General features: G+C 59.6%; 1 protein-coding gene across 29 annotated transcripts in view; it reads right to left on the reverse strand.

Annotated features, from left to right (window-relative positions):
• Window positions 1-525: 525 nt before the first annotated feature.
• The window catches only part of PPP6R2 (protein phosphatase 6 regulatory subunit 2), a 95,844-nt gene continuing 80,384 nt past the window's right edge, over window positions 526-15,985 (reverse strand). For 12 of the 29 annotated variants that reach the window (XM_007976227.3, XM_038007243.2, XM_007976224.3 and 9 more), the window contains 14 exons: window positions 12,646-12,855; window positions 11,544-11,608; window positions 10,439-10,554; window positions 8,974-9,059; window positions 8,349-8,429; window positions 7,862-7,959; window positions 7,630-7,687; window positions 7,214-7,338; window positions 6,741-6,904; window positions 5,499-5,658; window positions 5,307-5,395; window positions 4,332-4,533; window positions 1,478-1,729; window positions 526-1,396 (listed from right to left, as the gene is read on the reverse strand). In XM_007976227.3, coding sequence (XP_007974418.3) covers window positions 1,348-1,396; window positions 1,478-1,729; window positions 4,332-4,533; window positions 5,307-5,395; window positions 5,499-5,658; window positions 6,741-6,904; window positions 7,214-7,338; window positions 7,630-7,687; window positions 7,862-7,959; window positions 8,349-8,429; window positions 8,974-9,059; window positions 10,439-10,554; window positions 11,544-11,608; window positions 12,646-12,855 — 1,755 coding nt within the window. In that variant the 3' untranslated portion in view covers window positions 526-1,347. The remainder of the gene's footprint in view (window positions 1,397-1,477; window positions 1,730-4,331; window positions 4,534-5,306; window positions 5,396-5,498; window positions 5,659-6,740; window positions 6,905-7,213; window positions 7,339-7,629; window positions 7,688-7,861; window positions 7,960-8,348; window positions 8,430-8,973; window positions 9,060-10,438; window positions 10,555-11,543; window positions 11,609-12,645; window positions 12,856-15,985) is intronic. The other 17 variants (XM_007976233.3, XM_038007244.2, XM_038007245.2 and 14 more) reach the window with 5 other exon arrangements.

Below are 15,985 nucleotides of genomic sequence, written 5' to 3' on the forward strand. Positions count from 1 at the left end.
GTCAGAGTAAGGGGAGAAAGGACCCTGCCCTCCGTATTCCATGTTTGTGGGGGGAGAGGACAAATGCCGGCAGAGCAGGGGGTGAGAACAAGGCAGTGTGTGTAGCTGGGGCGGAGACGGCCTCTGGGGAGGTGAGCAGGTCCTTGCCAACCGGGTAGTGGAAGGAGACCCTTGAGTCATTTTTCAGACGAGCCCCCCTGGCGGCGGTTCCCACTCAGTGAGGCCAAGGTGGGGCCCAGGCTTCCGGGGGGGGCGGGGGGGCGGGGGAGCTGGCACAAAAGCAAGGCCTGGGGTTGGTGTGTTTGAGCATCAGGTGAAGTGGCCGCCCCCCCATCCCCCAAACAGGAAAAAGCTCAGTATTTGCTCAGAGGTAGAGACCTGCTGCTGTGACGTGGCCTGTTCCACCTCCACCCATTACACGGGGATGATCCTGGGGGATGGGGGGCCACAAAAGAGACGCTGGAGGAGACACTCCCACCCCTGGCCAGACTGGGGCTTTGGGGCCAGAAGGTTCACAATACGCGGTTTGTCTGAACGTCACGGCTTTTATTGGGAGTTGGGGGTTTTGGGTGCCCTGTCAGGTGATCAGAACATTAAAAATGGACTCAACGTAAAATAATCTTCTGGACCCTTCTAGGACAACATGGCCATGACCAGTAGTGCTAGAAACCAGTTTTCAAGCCCCCAGTGCCAAGCCATGGCCCCCCACCTGCATACCTGTGGTCTCCCCCTGCCAGGCACCCTGTGCTGCGCACAGGGACATCCCTGCCAGGCCCAGAGGGCCTTGTGATTTTAAGGCAGTCAAATCTCGCAGCCTGGTTCAGTGCCAGCTCCAAGGGCTACTGGGCAGCTGCAAGGGTCTGAGGCCCTTATGCATTCCTGTGAGTCGGGTGTCCCCAACCCAGGCCCTTGACTCTGCCCTGAGCTTGCAGCTGGATGCAAAGTGCAAAAAAGCTTGGCTCCTTCTGTATTCTTTAAAAAAGTCTCTAAAAACAGCCTCCAAGTCCATGCCCTTCCTGGCCCATCAGGTCCTGGTGGCATCTCAGGGTCCTGCCCCCCACCCCCACCCCGGCTCCTGCAGGCAGACCTTACTGCTGTGCTCCGGGCTTGGGGGCGGCTGAGGTGCCCCTCTGTCCTCCAGCAGGGCACGAGTGACCTGAGAGGCCCACTCAGGCAGAAGAGACGCAAGCTGGGCCGTCCAACTGGTTTCAACTGCCAGCTTTACCAATGCAGCATTTATTTTAAAATTAAATTAAATTAAAAAAAAAAAAGATTGCATCACCAGGTAGTTTTCTCGATTAAGGATGCAGCCTGACCAGGGCGGGCCGTGGCCGGGCGGCAGCAGCATCACACTGGGCCATTTAAGGCAGCTCCTTCCGGCGGGGCATCTCTCTTCCTGCAGGAATGGGGTGGGGTTGGAGCCGTGCGGGCTGCGGGCCCTGTCCGCACCCCCTACCCCCACACTCAACCTGCTCACCCGTCCTTTGTCACTGTCCCCAGGGTGGCCACCATGGCTGGGGCTGTTGTGACTGCCATGATGGGCCCTAGGGGGACCGCCACGGCCACTGCAGAAGAGACTGCTGGGGTGGGTATGGCGGGGCCAGCCTTGCTCAGTGCTGTGGTGATGGCCACAGCAGCCTCGGGGGGCGGAGCCACGGCTGGGGCAGCGGTCACTTCCTTTGGCGCGGGGCAGGCAGGGTCTAACAGCCGGCTGTCAGCACACTCGGCCCTGTGTGGCAGACACGGGTTCCGGTTATGGGCACCCCCACCCTCAGTGCCACCCCACCTCATGCCAAAGGGCCAGCTGGACAAAAAGGTCCAGGTGGCCTGGAGCACCATCTTTGGCCCCTCCCACTCCTGCCCTCTGTGGGGTGGCCCAGGTTGTGCCCAGCTAGGCAGCTCTGCGGCCCCGAGTTCCAAGTACTGGGGCAAGTTGCCTGTCCACTGATGACCTCAAACCCCCTTCCAGGCAGCGCTCAGATCCTGCTCATCAAGCGCCTCATTCTCCAAGGGCCCCCGAGGCTCCTGTGCCGTGATCTGAACGCCAGCCTTACACTGGGCACAGTGTGGGGAAACCGCCCGAGACATGGGAGGAGAGACAGGATCCTGCCGGGCATCTAAGGGGCTTGCTCTGGAGGGGGTCAGGCACCCCAAGGCCCAGCCTGGCCACGAGCAGCAGATGGGCCCTCTGGCCTCCTGCAGGGCAAGGACATTGAGTGTGACCCAGCGAGGGGCGCTCAGGCCAGGCGGGGGTGCGAGGAGCTCACTTGCAGGCTGGGCCGCCAGGACGGTGCAGGCACAGCTCTAAGTGGCAAGTTTTATGCAGACAGCCCCATGGAAAAAGGCAACTTACTTTGCACAATGATATTCCCCACTTTTCAGAGCAAAGCTTTTTACGGGTTGTTTAGGAAAAGTGGGTAAAGGTTTGTTTTGGTTGACAGTCTCTGACGCCCAGGCCGGAGTGCAATGGTGCGATCTCGGCTCACTGGTTCAAGCGATTCTCCTGCCTCAGCCTTCGGAGTAGCTGGGACTACAGGCGCCCGCCACCATGCCCAGCTAATTTTTGTATTTTTAGTAGAGACAGGTTTCACCATATTGGCCAGACTGGTCTGGAACTCCTGACCTCGTGATCCGCCTGTCCCGGCCTCCTAAAGTGCTGGGATTACAGGCGTGAGCTACTGTGCCTGGCTGGGTAAAGACTGTTAAGAATTTCAGTGACTAGGCTGAGCGTGGTCACTGCTCAGCACAACAGCGCAAGACTCCATCTCAAAAACAAAAACAAAAAAAAATTATTTTCAGTGACTAAACTTGAAGAAGGAATGAAGCCCACGCAGGAACTCTGTATGACTTTCAACCTGAGGGGCTCTGGCCTGGGCTTCCCAGTGACTTCGGCATCGGGACATCCACTGCTGTGGCGTTGGCCCCGTTTCCCGTGCTGTGCCCCCCACTTGCTGCAGATGCCCTGAGGACAGGGTGGCCAAACAAGGGGAGAAGCTGTGAGCACAGACGGGGCCTGCCGGTCAACAGGGCGGGGAGACCAGCCTGGCGCTGAGCTTGCAGCTTGGCTGGGGGAGATGCCCGGAGCCCCAGTACCACACAGACCTTCCAGGACTGCTGGGGGTCAGCGAGCAGGACCCTCTGAGGTGTCAGACCTGCTCCACATGTGAGGGGAGGGCAGCACAGGGGGGACGCATGCAGGCTGAGGCCCTTCACAACCACGGAGCCAGGAGGGACTGGGATGTACCACCAGGTGACAGGCACCTTGTCCCCTCCTAGAGGAATCCAGTCCAAGGACTTCCCCACTGTTGCCTGGACCTACTGGGAGCTCAGGCCCCAGGGCCTTTGCACAGCTGTACCCTTGCCAGGTGCACCCTCGTCCCCCCATCAAGCCCAGTCCTACCCTCCCCCTTAGGTTTACCTGGCCCTGGCATCTACCCCATCTGTCCTGCCCTCCTGCTAATCTCCCACCCCTGACCCCAGAGGCCAGAGAGGTATCTGTTCACTGAAGAATGCCAGGAACCTTCTTCCTGTGGAGGGATGGATGGGGTTCAGCTTGCTGGAGGGGCCGGCCAGACGCCAGCCTCCTCATAGGGAGTGCCTCCCTCTCCACTCTCCCCCCAGGAATGGCTCTTGGGGGCTCAAGAGAGCCTGGGCCTCTGCCCACCTACAAGCTGCCTCCAACTCTCAGGGTCTGGACCCCCCAAATGCAGTCCTGAGGCCCCCGCCCCCATTCTACTGTCCTGCTTCTGAGGCGTCTGGGAATCACAGGCCTCCCGTGGAAGGGGAGCAGCGGACGAGGTCTGTGTGAGCTCCACAGATGCCCGTTCGCCTGCCGGACTTAAAGTCTGTGCCCCTCCCTGACCACCAGGGTACCCAGATCCCAGGCGGCTCAGCCAGGCCCAGAGCCCCAAGAGCTGGGCTGTTCTCTCCAACCGGGATCTGGGGTAGGGGCTGCTCCCCCAAGTCCCTGGAGGACTGTCTGGGACACCCAGGCCCTGTCGTCTTGTCTTAACCACTCACAATGGAGAACACAGATGTTCTGTCCAAAAAACGAGCCCCATCCTCCTCCCATCCGGCTCCACTTAATGTGCAGCATCACCCCGAGCATCACCGCCCCGAGCATCACCCCCCGAGCCAGCCTCGGAAGGGTCACAGGCACCACCACCCCGAGCCAGCCTCTGAGGGCCACAGGGCCATGGGGGAAGCAGTGTGGGGAAGACCTCTGGCCTGGCCTCGGCCTGCTCTGGGGGGGAGCTGAGACCTGGGGACAGCCTGGAAGCCGCACCCTTTGCACTTGGGCAGGCCCGCCTCGCTCCCCACGCCCCACACACCTGCCGACAGCCTCCTCTGTCCTGGCCACTGTGGGCCGCGGGGGGGCCTCCCGGCCAGGACTCCTGCTCACGGCATCCACGGCACTTGCTGCCTTCTGGTAGTCCTCGCTGTCGGAGCCCCCAGAGGAGCTGCTGTCAGAGGCCAGCAGGGGGGCCTTCCTGGTGACACACACGTTCCAGGCACATGGAGAAGCTGGGCTGACTGCAAAGGAGGAGGCCTGTGCTGTCCAGTGAGGCAGGAGGGGCCACAGGGCATGGCCACCCTGGCCATAGGGCCCCCATACATGTGGCCTCTCACATGCAGCCTGTTGCCTGCACACGTGTGCCTGTGTGAGAGCCGCATGAGGCGGCAGACAGGCTCACGCACCTGCCATGGGGTCTCCACACAAGCAACCCTGTTGCCTCCCCCATGATACAGGGCAACACGCCTTGGTCTCACAGGAGGACGCAGAGGCTCAGGGAGGGGCCTGCTCCGCCTCATGTGGTCCTGCCACAGCTCCTTCAAGCACCTGGGACACCAGTGTTGGCAGCCAGCTGTCACTCTCCTGGAGCTCTCAGCCTTAGCTGGGGGAGCTTCTGAGCCTGACTGGGGGCTGGGGGCCAGGGGCTCTGATCAGGCCCCAGAACGGCTTCCTGCCAGCACCCCACCCACATACATCTCAATACTGGGGTCCCGGGGCTGCTGGCCGGAACCCGGGGTGCAGGCCTGGGCTGTGCCACCTACTCAGACCGGACTCAGGGCCAGCCCGATGGCCTTGCTGCCTCCCCTCTGGGGGCCTCCCCATCTGCACGTGGCTGCTCCAGTCCCACTGCTGTATCAAACCCCAACGTCACCAGAGGCCCAGCAGCATGCGGGGCCCTGGCCACCACCTCCCACTGCCCCCAAGGAGGGCGGCCAGCTGGCCTCAGGCCTTAAACTGGGCAAGGCTGGGCCTCTGCAGGAGCCTGAGCGCTGCCTGCACTACTCCTACTCACAGGCTTTCTCAGGGCCTTGGCTCCGGCTGCCCTCAGCCCGGCTGCGTTCTGTGTCCACTGGAGAGCTGCACCTGGGCCCTGACTCGGAGCTGCAGGCAAGCACGAGGACAGGGTCAGTCCCGGGGGACAGGCGCCTCCTGACCCTGACGGGCACTTCCTGGCACGGCCCCCTCCTGCCAGCGCATTTGTTACCAGCAGAAGGGCTGGAAGTCGGTGAACTTGGCCCAGCCTTTCTCCTCTGGAGCTGAGGTGCCAGCTGCCCACACACTGGAACCCACGTCCCTGACCACTCCTGGGGCTGTGGGTGTCGAGTTCGCTGGCTCATCAAACACTGCCGTCCACGTGGCGCCTGCTGGGGGAGACACGGGTCAGGTGTGGGCAGGCCTGCCTGGGGTGCTGCAGGCAAAGGGAAGGCAGCACCCCCACCCCAGGGGCCCCACAGAGGTTGACAGGAACATGGAGCTGATCCAGGAGGGAGGGCTGGGCAGTGCGCATCAGCCCCTCAGAGAGCAACGGGGCAGCTTGAGGGTCCTGACAAGCTGCCAACACCCACGGAGCATGTGACCCGAGGCTCAGGGAGGCGCCTGAGGGGCCCCAGGCCTCCAGCAGGGCTGAACTGACCGTGGAGGTAACACCACTGCCCTGCCCTAGCCAGGAACGCAACTGACAGAGACGGCAGCTCACCGAGCACCACTGGCCCCTCCCTGGCCTCGAGGATGGGGTGCCTCCCTCCTATCTGGGATGTTCATGCTTCCCCAGGGTGTCACCCTTGCTCCGTCAGCCTCAGCTAAGAGCTCAGCACCTCCTAACAGAGATTCCTGTCCCCCGGCAAAGTCCCGAGTGCCGCACAGATTCCTGTCCCCCCGCAAAGTCCTGAGTGCTGCAGAGATTCCTGTCCCCCCCGCCCAAAGTCCTGAGTGCCTCACAGATTCCGGTCCCCCCCGCCCAAAGTCCTGAGTGCCTCACAGATTCCGGTCCCCACTGCCCAAAGTCCTGAGTGCCTCAGTGCTGCCTCCAGGGCAGGGGTAAGGAGAGGGGTCTTATCAGCCATGCAGCCTGTGGGGTGGACCAGCTCCTGCCACAGACGTAGGCTGTGAGGGTGGCAGCCGGCCTGAGCTGCTGTGCTGGGGAGGGCATCAGGCCTGTGCCCAATTTCGTGGGGGACGGGTAGACGATGAAGACTAGGTGGACACTACCCACCAGCCTTGGCAACATGGCTGAGTGACCACAATCAAGAGGCAGGGCCAGGAGACCACCTTGTGCCGGGCACAGGGCAGCACAGACCCCTACTCAGGATGGCTGGGAAAGAGCTGGGGATGCAGGCTCCGGGCCACAGTGAGCCCCAAATGAAGCCTCCACAACACCCAGGCCAGGGTACCACACCCTGTCCCCGACACCCACGGCCACGGCCCCGGCCCCGGCCCCCAGCGCCACCTTCTGAATCACCCTCCACAGTGGGGGCTTCCTTCTTCCCAGGGGCCGGGGGGGCACCTGCCCCAGGTGCATCTCCGTGTGCTTCTGAGCTCGCCTTCCCGTCCTGGCCTCCGCGGTCTGGGCCATTCTTTGAGCAGCTGTCTGAAGCATGGGGGGCTCCAAACCTGGGGGAGACTCAGAGTCAGATGCCTGGTGGCCCAGGATGGACGCCTAACGTTGAGGGTCAGTGACGGCCCCAGGCTCGGGGCTGAGGGTGAGCACAGATCATCTCGAGAGAGGAGCAGGAGTTGCTCTAGGCCTCAGCTCCGGGCTCCTCAGGGTCACCCACTGCGTTGGGCCCCAGAGCTTGCAGGACAGGTGAGCCTGCTCTGCGAGCCAGAGTTAACAAACAGCAGGGTGTCAGGGCGTCTGACGGGTGTTCTGGTGGCTGCACCTCCTCGGCAGAGGCTTTGGGGGATGGGCGGGCCCCGCACCTGGCTCTGGCCATCACCCGGGTGGCACAGCGAGTGTCACTGTCCTCCCAGATGTCCTCGTCCTCATCGTCATCAAAGGGCTGGATGTGGTCGCTGCAGCAGGCCTCAAACAGAGCTGCGCTGGGCTGCAGAGTAAAACGCCAAGGTCAGTTTCCAGAGGCTCTCGGGGAGACAGGAGGTGCTCTCCCCAAAGGGCTCCCAGAGAGGCTTAGTTCAGGATGTGGGAGCCCCGGGCTGGAGGGCAGGATGGGGAGGGGCAAGGAAAGTGACTGTTCCAAGCTCCACAGAGGGGCCTCCCCCAGCCCCACCGCACAGGCCCACGGCAGACCACAGGCCCACGGCAGACCCAGCCATGGGCGCGGCCTGAGCTGCCTGGGAAAAGGGTGCCCGCACGCCACACAGCCCCGCTGGCTCACACTGTCCTCGTCAGCGTCGATGTTGAAGTTGATCTCTGCAATCCTGTCAAACGGGGCACTGCAAGAGCAAGGTGGGTGGTCTCAGCGCTCCTGCCCCCTCACTGCTCATCTGGGGCCGCAGTGCTCCTCCCCCGGTGCTCACTACGGACATCAGGCTGCACTCCTGGCAAGGCCTCAGGGAGCTGCCCCCATGGGACCCCAGCGGCGAGGACAGGCGTCCAAGCAGACTCACTTGATATTGTCATCCTGGTCTGCAAACTCCTCATCATTGAAACCAAACTGATCCACAAAGCTGGCTGCCATCTGCTGGATCTGGTAGTCAGAGAAGGCCTGGGAGGGAGGGACACCAGTCATGGAGCAGCCTCAGGCCTGGAGGCTGTTCTTTGGAACCACAGGCTCTCTAGTTGTTCAGGAGCTTCTCCTCCAGCAAAAGCCGGCAGTAAACTCTGACCGTTCAGGGCTCACGATTCTACCAAAACTCAGGCTGCGCGCCTGCTGAGGTCACATCTGAGATACGCCCCATATTCTGACTTTGGAGTCCATCTGCTGTGTTCTCAGCGCTCTCATCAAGGTGGAGTGACTTTGGGGTTCTCCCCTCAGACCCACCCCGCCCCATACGTGCTCGGAGACGAGCCCCCTCTCCCCTTTGCTAGTGAGATGCCATCAGACTCGTCTGGAGGACCAAGCGCAGGGCACACAGGTGCCGGCCACGCCCTCACCTGCTGAAGGGACAGCTCGTTAGGGAAAGCACCCTCAATGTCCTCGTCCTCACTCGAGGAGTGAAGGTGGTGAGTGCTCACCTAAAACACAGGCCAGATGGGGTGGGCGTGTGAGCCAGCCCAGCGCCCCAGACCCCACCCAGCCCAGCGCCCAGGACCCTGCCCAGCCCAGGGCTCCCAGACCCCGCCCAGCACGTCACTCGTCAGATCTCTGGGCCCCGGAGGCCGTGCTGTGTAAGGTGCCCAGGTGAGGCCAAGGCCCCGTGACAGCCCAACCTCCATGTGCAGGGGGCAGGCTGTGGGTCTCAGGCAAAAGGAGCCCTCTGCCAATAAGCTACAGCTCCTGGAGTGGGAGGGAAGGGAACTGAGGCCAACACCGGCTCTGCACAGAGGTCCTCAGAGACCCAGCCCTGGTGTGGCACAGGACAGGGTCTCTGTTATGGACACCAGCCCAGAGGACACACTGCACACTTGCGGGCTACGCAGGGGCGCCGCGTGCAACAGGAGCAGGCAGGTGTGCGGCCCTTGTGCCTCCCTCGGCCTCTGCCTCAGGGCAAAGGCAGGAGCGTCGGACGGAGTCCCAGCACCGTGCACATGCCGAGGGGGCAGCCTCCAGCCTCCTCACCAGGTCCACAGTGTTCCTGCGGTTCGTCTCCGTCAGTGTCTCCTCCACGAAGCTCTCCCAGCGGCCACGGCAATCTGCAGGGAGCCCTGCAAGGGAAGTGCTGCCTGGTGAGCCCTGGGAGACCCCGTGCAGATGGCGCAGGGCACCCAGGAGCTACAGCAGGTGCATCGTGGGTCCAGGAGGATGGGGCGCTGCTACTGCGGTCAGTCCGTCTGAGGGCCTGAAGCACGGGCTTTGCTGGATGGGAAGGAGGCAGCATAGCCACGTGTCCGGAGGGACCTGGGGCCACACTGAGATTGAGGTGCAGCAACTGTGGGCAGGGTGGTGGGTACATCTGCTCCTACTGAGACCCCAATGGGCATCCGAGTTCCAAGTCTGTTTGGTGCGGAAGCCCACGGTGAGGAACTCCCAGAAACGAGAAGCCACGGAACAGAATCTAAGAAAGCAGCCAGCCTCCTCCTCCCGGCCCCACGCCGGCGGCCTCCTCCTCCCCGCCCCACGCCGGCGGCCTCCTCCTCCCCGCCCCACGCCGGCCTCCTCCTCCCCGCCCCACACCAGCCTCCTTCTCCCCGCCTCACAGGCCCAAACTCAGCAGCAGCCCACAGGCCTGGGCACATGTCCTGTCTGTTTTTCCGGGGAGGTCAGAGCCCTGGAAGGACTCACAATCTGGAGATCATCTGGGATGACCCAAGGGCTTCCTGCTTGCCCCTTGCCTCCCTAAACTGCCTCTGCCCTGGGGAGCCGTACCTGGCCTCGACCTCTACCCATGTGCTTTGTCCTCCAGAATGTGGAGAAGCTCCTCCTGCCCTTTTATTATTTATGATGGCAGCCGGCGGGCCTGACCTCGCCAGGGCCTAATGGAGCCCAACCCAGGAGACCCCTCACTATGGTCCTGGGGTGCAGGGAGGACTATCCAGAGCTTCTTTACCTTACACAGGTGTAGGGAGGAGGGGCCACAGCTGGGCCCGCCTCTGCCACACATGTGCTGTGCCTGTGCCCATCTAACCCACTGTGTTCTTAAGAAACAGGCTGCTACCTGCTCCCCTGAGACTTGTGCTAGGAAGTCTCACACCTGAGTGAGAATGAGACTCTCCAATCACCTGAGTGCAGAGCACACGGCCAGGACAGCCCAGCCAGGCAGGGCTCCATCAGATGCAAGGAGCCTGGCGGTGCTAATGGCTTCTGAGCACCAGCTCCGGAGTCACCAACTGCCCCGGCAGGACTGTCTCTTGTGCCACATGCTGGCGCCTGGCAGGGTCTCCACAGTCCGCCCAACAGAACTGACACGAGACCCAGGCCCCCCGAGGAGATATCTGATGTGTGAGGCGAGAGCACAGAGGTGGCCGCGGGTCTCTCACTGTCAGTGCAGTCAGCACCTGCTGACAGGCAGAGGGCAGCCTCAGGCGGCAGCTCCTTTGGGCCCCCGGTGCCCACGACCAGCAGGATGACCAGGTTGGGGGCTCACCTCGGATGACCTCGCTGATGTGAGTCTGCACAGGGCCCCGCTCCAGGTTCTGTACCACCGCGTTGGCAATCCGCGTGAGGTGGCCCATGTTCCCACGTCTCATGCCACCCGCTGCCCTGAAAGCAACAGGCACCATCAGGGCGGCCTCCTAGTCCCGACCTTGCCAGACCCACGACCCAGAGAAGCAAGTGGCAGAGGCCTCCAGGTTCACTTCCAGAGCAAGTGCCTGGCCTCTGCCCAGCGCTCGCACCCCCGGCCCTGCCTCCAGGACACTTCTGTTTGAGCAGCACCTGCCACATGCAGAGGCTCACCCCAACCTCACCACCAAAAGTGCCCCTGAGACAGACGAGGAGACAGACACTGCTCTCACCCCATTTTACAGACAGGGAAATGGAGGCAGAAAGGCCGTGGCATGGCCTAAGCCCCGCTGGTGGCAGCAGTGGCACAGGAGGTGAGCGCACCCTGTCAGCTACAAAGCTCAGGCTCAGCACCCTGCAGGGAGGGGCAGGCAGGACCTCCATGCTGTGCAGCCCAGCTCAGCCTCTGCTTCCCCACAGCTGCACTCAGACCCCTCCCAGCTTCCGTGAGTCCCTCCTCACATCGCCCAGAGCCAGAAAGCTCCCAGCAGGACAACCAATGGGTGGAGATGGCTCTGGGCCCAGGACAATAAGCAAGACATGTGTTCTGACCAGAGGGAGCACCCAGTAAGCAGTAGACACGGAAAGACCAAAATAATGTGTCCCTGTGTGTGAGTGCTGACAGAGGGCCTCAGTTCTTGGGGAAGATCAGGAATGGACAGGGGACCAGCAAGAGTTTGGCAAAGCCTAGGCAAACCAGGTTGGGCGGGGGCCAGAGCAGGTGCCTGGTGGGGACGGGACCGCTTCCTGTCAGCTCCCCGTGTCCCCTCCCCAAGCAGCATTTGCAGCTGTCCGCCCAGTAGGAGGGCCCCTTGCACAGCAGCCCCAGAGTGTGGGGCCGCATCGCACACCCGACACTCCGCCCGATCCTGCAGTCCTGCACGCAGTGCCGCCAGGGCTTGGGTGAGGTGCGTCTCTGCATCCCTGACTGGCCAGGCTGGGTCCCTCCACGTCCGAGTGGCTCTTACTGTGTGTGGTCATTGGCTTCCCAGGCCTCCAGGATCCTCTGCACCAGGCAGCACTTCTGGAACAGCTGGTGGGTGGGGTGGGGGGCAGTGTGAGTCAGGGTCTGAAGGAGGCATGCATCCCTCCACCCATCCCTGGACTGGGCAGGGCTAGCTGGCGGCCACCATGTCTGTGTGGACTTTGCAGGCCCTTAACTGCTGCACACGCACAGCCTCAGCCTCCGTGGTCCTCACCAAACACCAGAGGGGAGTGCTATTCAGCAGCTCATGCTGCTGAGCGCCCTGAAGATGAAGCCTGGGAAAAGGACCCTCTCCCTTCTCCTCTGACTCCTGGAATTGCCCCCCGACCCTTGCCTTCCCCTGGGCCTTCTCCCCGTCTCTCAACTGCCCCCGACTTCGGTCACTCTCCTACCCTCTTCCTCCGTGTCCAGAGGGAACAACTAGGGCTGTTTGTCCTCAGCACTTTCTCTCACCTCCAGGCCCTGACACAGATCACTTCTTGTACCTGAGATGTTTTTCCTGGGCTCCACCTCACACTATGATATACCCGTGGCCCTGCTATCTGGGTGACGGTCCCTGGTTGGCCTGCAAATCCCTCAACACCCTCTCCCCACCATGCGGTTCCCATCACTGACACTGCTGGCCTCTGGGCATTTATTCCTCATCACTGACACTGCTGCCCCCTGGGCATTTATTCTCCGGGCCTCCAGCTGGAGGCCAGACTGGACTCATCTCATCCAGTGCTAACCCCTGCCAGGCCTGCACACAGAAGGCACCAGCGCCCTGCTGAAGGCAGGTGGCAATGAGACCTGCAAGCCCCACTCAAGCCCAAGCCCCACTGTCTCCAAGCCCCTGACCGACACCTGGGGACCCTTTTCCAAGCCCAAGCCCCACTGTCTCCGAGCCCCTGACAGACACCTGGGGACTCTTTTCCAAGCCCAAGCCCCACTGTCTCCGAGCCCCTGACAGACACCTGGGGACCCTTTTCCAAGCCCTGCCCCCGTGTCAGCTGCACAGCAAGACCCGGCACATGTCAGCGCTGACGTGGACGTGCTCTGAGTGGGGCGCAGTTGGCGCTGATAAGCTGGATGCTGCTTGGACTCACGTGGGTCACCATCGTGTTGTCAGGGAGGCTGGCAGGAGGCTGGGTGGTCTCCAGGCTCCGGTTCCCATTCTCATGCAGAGGCTCCGCCCTGCTCTCAGACCCGCTGGCTTCTGTCCTGTCCTCGCGGGCGGCGTGGGAGAGAATGGCGGCTACGCAGAGCTCCACTTGGAAGTGCAGAAAGTTATTCCACGTGTACTTAAAGAACAAGTCCTGGGTAAAGAGGACAGAAGACAGTTCTTAGGTCGGTTTCCTCCTGCCGGCTACACCACAAAGGGGAGGGAAACCCTTCCTAAAGGTGGTGTCCTAACTCCTCACGAGTAGTCTCTGGGCAGCCAGGAAGGAGTTTTAGGCGTTTTCCTGAGGCTCATCTCTCTGTTACGGAGCTTCTTCAAATTCAAATAGCCACAGGGCACTTCTGTCTCCTGCCTGTGGGTATCCATCGGTCTCTGCTCCTATCTGAGTCGTCATCTTCTTTCTACTTTCTGTGGGTTTATTCTTTTTTTTTTCTTTTTGAGATGGAGTCTTGCTCTGTTCCCAGGCTGGAGTGCAGTGGCGCGATCTCGGCTCACTGCAACCCCTGCCTCCTGGGTTCAAGTGATTCTCCTGCCTCAGCCTCCCGAGTAGCTGGGATTACAGGTGCCCGCCACCATGTCCAGCTAATTTTTCTATTTTTAGTAGAGACAGGGTTTTGCCATGTTGGTCAGGCTGGTCTTGAACTTCCAACCTCAGGTGATTTGCCTGCCTCAGCCTCCAAAAGTGCTGGGATGACAGGCGTGAGCCACCATGCCTGGCTTCTTTTGTCCTTAAGTTGGAAGCTTAACTCATTAATTTGCAGCCTTTCTTCTTTTCCAGTCTGTCTTTAAAGGCTACATTTCCCCGTATACAATCAACTTTAACTACATTCTACACATCTTGCTAAGTAGTATTTTTATTATTCTTCAGTTCTAAGTATGTGAAAAGTTCCTTTATGATTCTGCCTTTCTTGTGAGTTACTGGAAGTGTGTTAGACTCTCGAGCACATGAGGATTCCACCCAGGATGGGCAGGCGTGTGCACATCATCCACCACACAAACGTGAGACTGGGAGGGGCATATCCAGACACCCCTTAAGGGAGCCCAGACCTAAGCAGCATGGGCTGAAGGCCAGAAGAGGCTCTGGCCACCAAGGCACTCCCCTGGGGACAGAGGTGGCAGAGCGAGGACAGCTGCTGTCTCTCACCTCCCACGTAGCCCCTTCCAGACGAGGAAAGAGAGGGGGACATAGGTCTGACCCACTCACCCCCCACTGTTGCCTCTTACATTCCAGGGGCCACGGCAGCCTGTGTCCCAGACCCTCTTCCGCCTCCACGGAGGAGGAGGACTGTGTGGGGAGGGGAATGGAGGGAGGTATATATTCCACACCAGGATTCAAGCTTGAGCCCCTGGTTCCACACAGTGGGGTTGGAGCTAGAGAAAGGCGGGAGGCTCATTTGCTTCATGTTCTTCTCCACAGGAACACGCTCCTAAATCTCAGCTTCACCTTCTCTGCCCACGTGACCTTGAGCAACCCTGGAGGAGGCTTGACTGTGTTACCTCATCTATAACATGGGGTCAGACCTACCTCTCAAGAAAGAAAAGCTCAGACAAGATGACTTTGCTGGGAAGTTCTACCGAACGTTTATTTTGCTGCCGCTTGTTTTTCATTTCCTGGCGATGAGTTCTACCACACATTTAAAGAAGAACTAACACCAATCCTTCTCAAACTCTTCAAACACACTGAAGAGGAGGGAACATTTTCTAATTCATTCTGTGAGGACAGCATTACCCCAATGCCAAAGCCAGACAAGGACACTACAAGAAAACAAAACTACAAACCAATATTCCGTATGAACATGGATGCAAATACCAGCAAACCAAACTTAGCATCTTATCAAAAGAATTATAGGCCGGGCGCGGTGGCTCAAGCCTGTAATCCCAGCACTTTGGGAGGCCGAGACGGGTAGATCACGAGATCAGGAGATCGAGACCATCCTGGCCAATATGGTGAAACCCCGTCTCTACTAAAAAATACAAAAAACTAGCCGGGCGAGGTGGCGGGCGCCTGTAGTCCCAGCTACTCCGGAGGCTGAGGCAGGAGAATGGTGTAAACCCGGGAGGCGGAGCTTGCAGTGAGCTGAGATCCGGCCACTGCACTCCAGCCTGGGCGACAATGAGACTCCGTCTCAAAAACAAAACAAAACAAAACAAATAAACAAAAAAAGAATTATATACCAGGATAAAGTGGGATTTGCTCCTCAAATGCAAAGATGGATCCACATATGAAAATCAATCGATAATACGACATTAACAGGGTAAAAGACAGAAGCCAAATGATATCTCAACTCATACAAACAAAATCTGATAAAATTCCACATACGGCCGGGTGTGGTGGCTCACGCCTGTAATCCCAGCACTTTGGGAAGCTGAGGAGGGTGGATCACCTGAGGTGAGGAGTTCAAGATCAGCCTGGCCAACGTGGTGACACCCGTCTTTACTGAAAATACAAAAATTAGCCGGGCGTGGTGGTGGGCACCTGTAATCTCAGCTACTCAGGAGGCTGAGGCAAGAGAATCGCTTGAGCCCAGGAGGCAGAGGCTGCAGTGAGCCGAGATCACGCCACCGCACTCCAGCCTGGGCAACAGGAGTGAAACTCTGTCTCAAAAAAAAAAAAAAAAAAAAAATCAACGTACTTTCTTGATCAAACACTCAAACTAGAAATAGAAGGAAACATCTTCAGTATGATAAAGGCACCTATGAGAAGCTCACAGCTGACAACACATTCAATACTGAAAGACTGAAAACTTCTCTAAGATCAGGAGCAAGGCAAAGACGCCCCCTCTCACCGCTTCTATTCAATCTTCTCTTAGAAGTCTTAGCCAGAGCAATTAGGCAAGAAAAAGAAAGAAAAGGCATCCAAATGGTAAAGGCAAAAGTAAAATTATCTTTGTTCCCAAATGACATGATTTTTTTTTTTTTAGCAAGGGTTTTGCTCTGTTGTCCTGGCTGAAGTGCACACAGTGGCGTGATCTTGGCTCTGCAGCCCTGACCTCCCAGACTCAAGCGATCCTCCCTCTTCAGTCTCCTGAATAGCTGGGACTACAGATCTGTGCCACCACACCTGCCTAATTTTTATTCTCATTTATTTTGTAGAGACAAGGTCTCACTATGTTGCCCAGGCTAGTCTTAAACTCCTGGGTTCAAGCAATCCTCCCGTCTAGGCCTCCCAAAGTGCTGGGATTACAGACGTGAGCCACCACACCCGGCCTGATATGATCTTACACACAGAAAATTCTAAATATTCCACATAAACTGCTAGAGATAAT

This window comes from Chlorocebus sabaeus, chromosome 19 (genome assembly GCF_047675955.1).
Source record: "Chlorocebus sabaeus isolate Y175 chromosome 19, mChlSab1.0.hap1, whole genome shotgun sequence".
NCBI classification, from domain to species: Eukaryota; Metazoa; Chordata; class Mammalia; order Primates; family Cercopithecidae; genus Chlorocebus; species Chlorocebus sabaeus.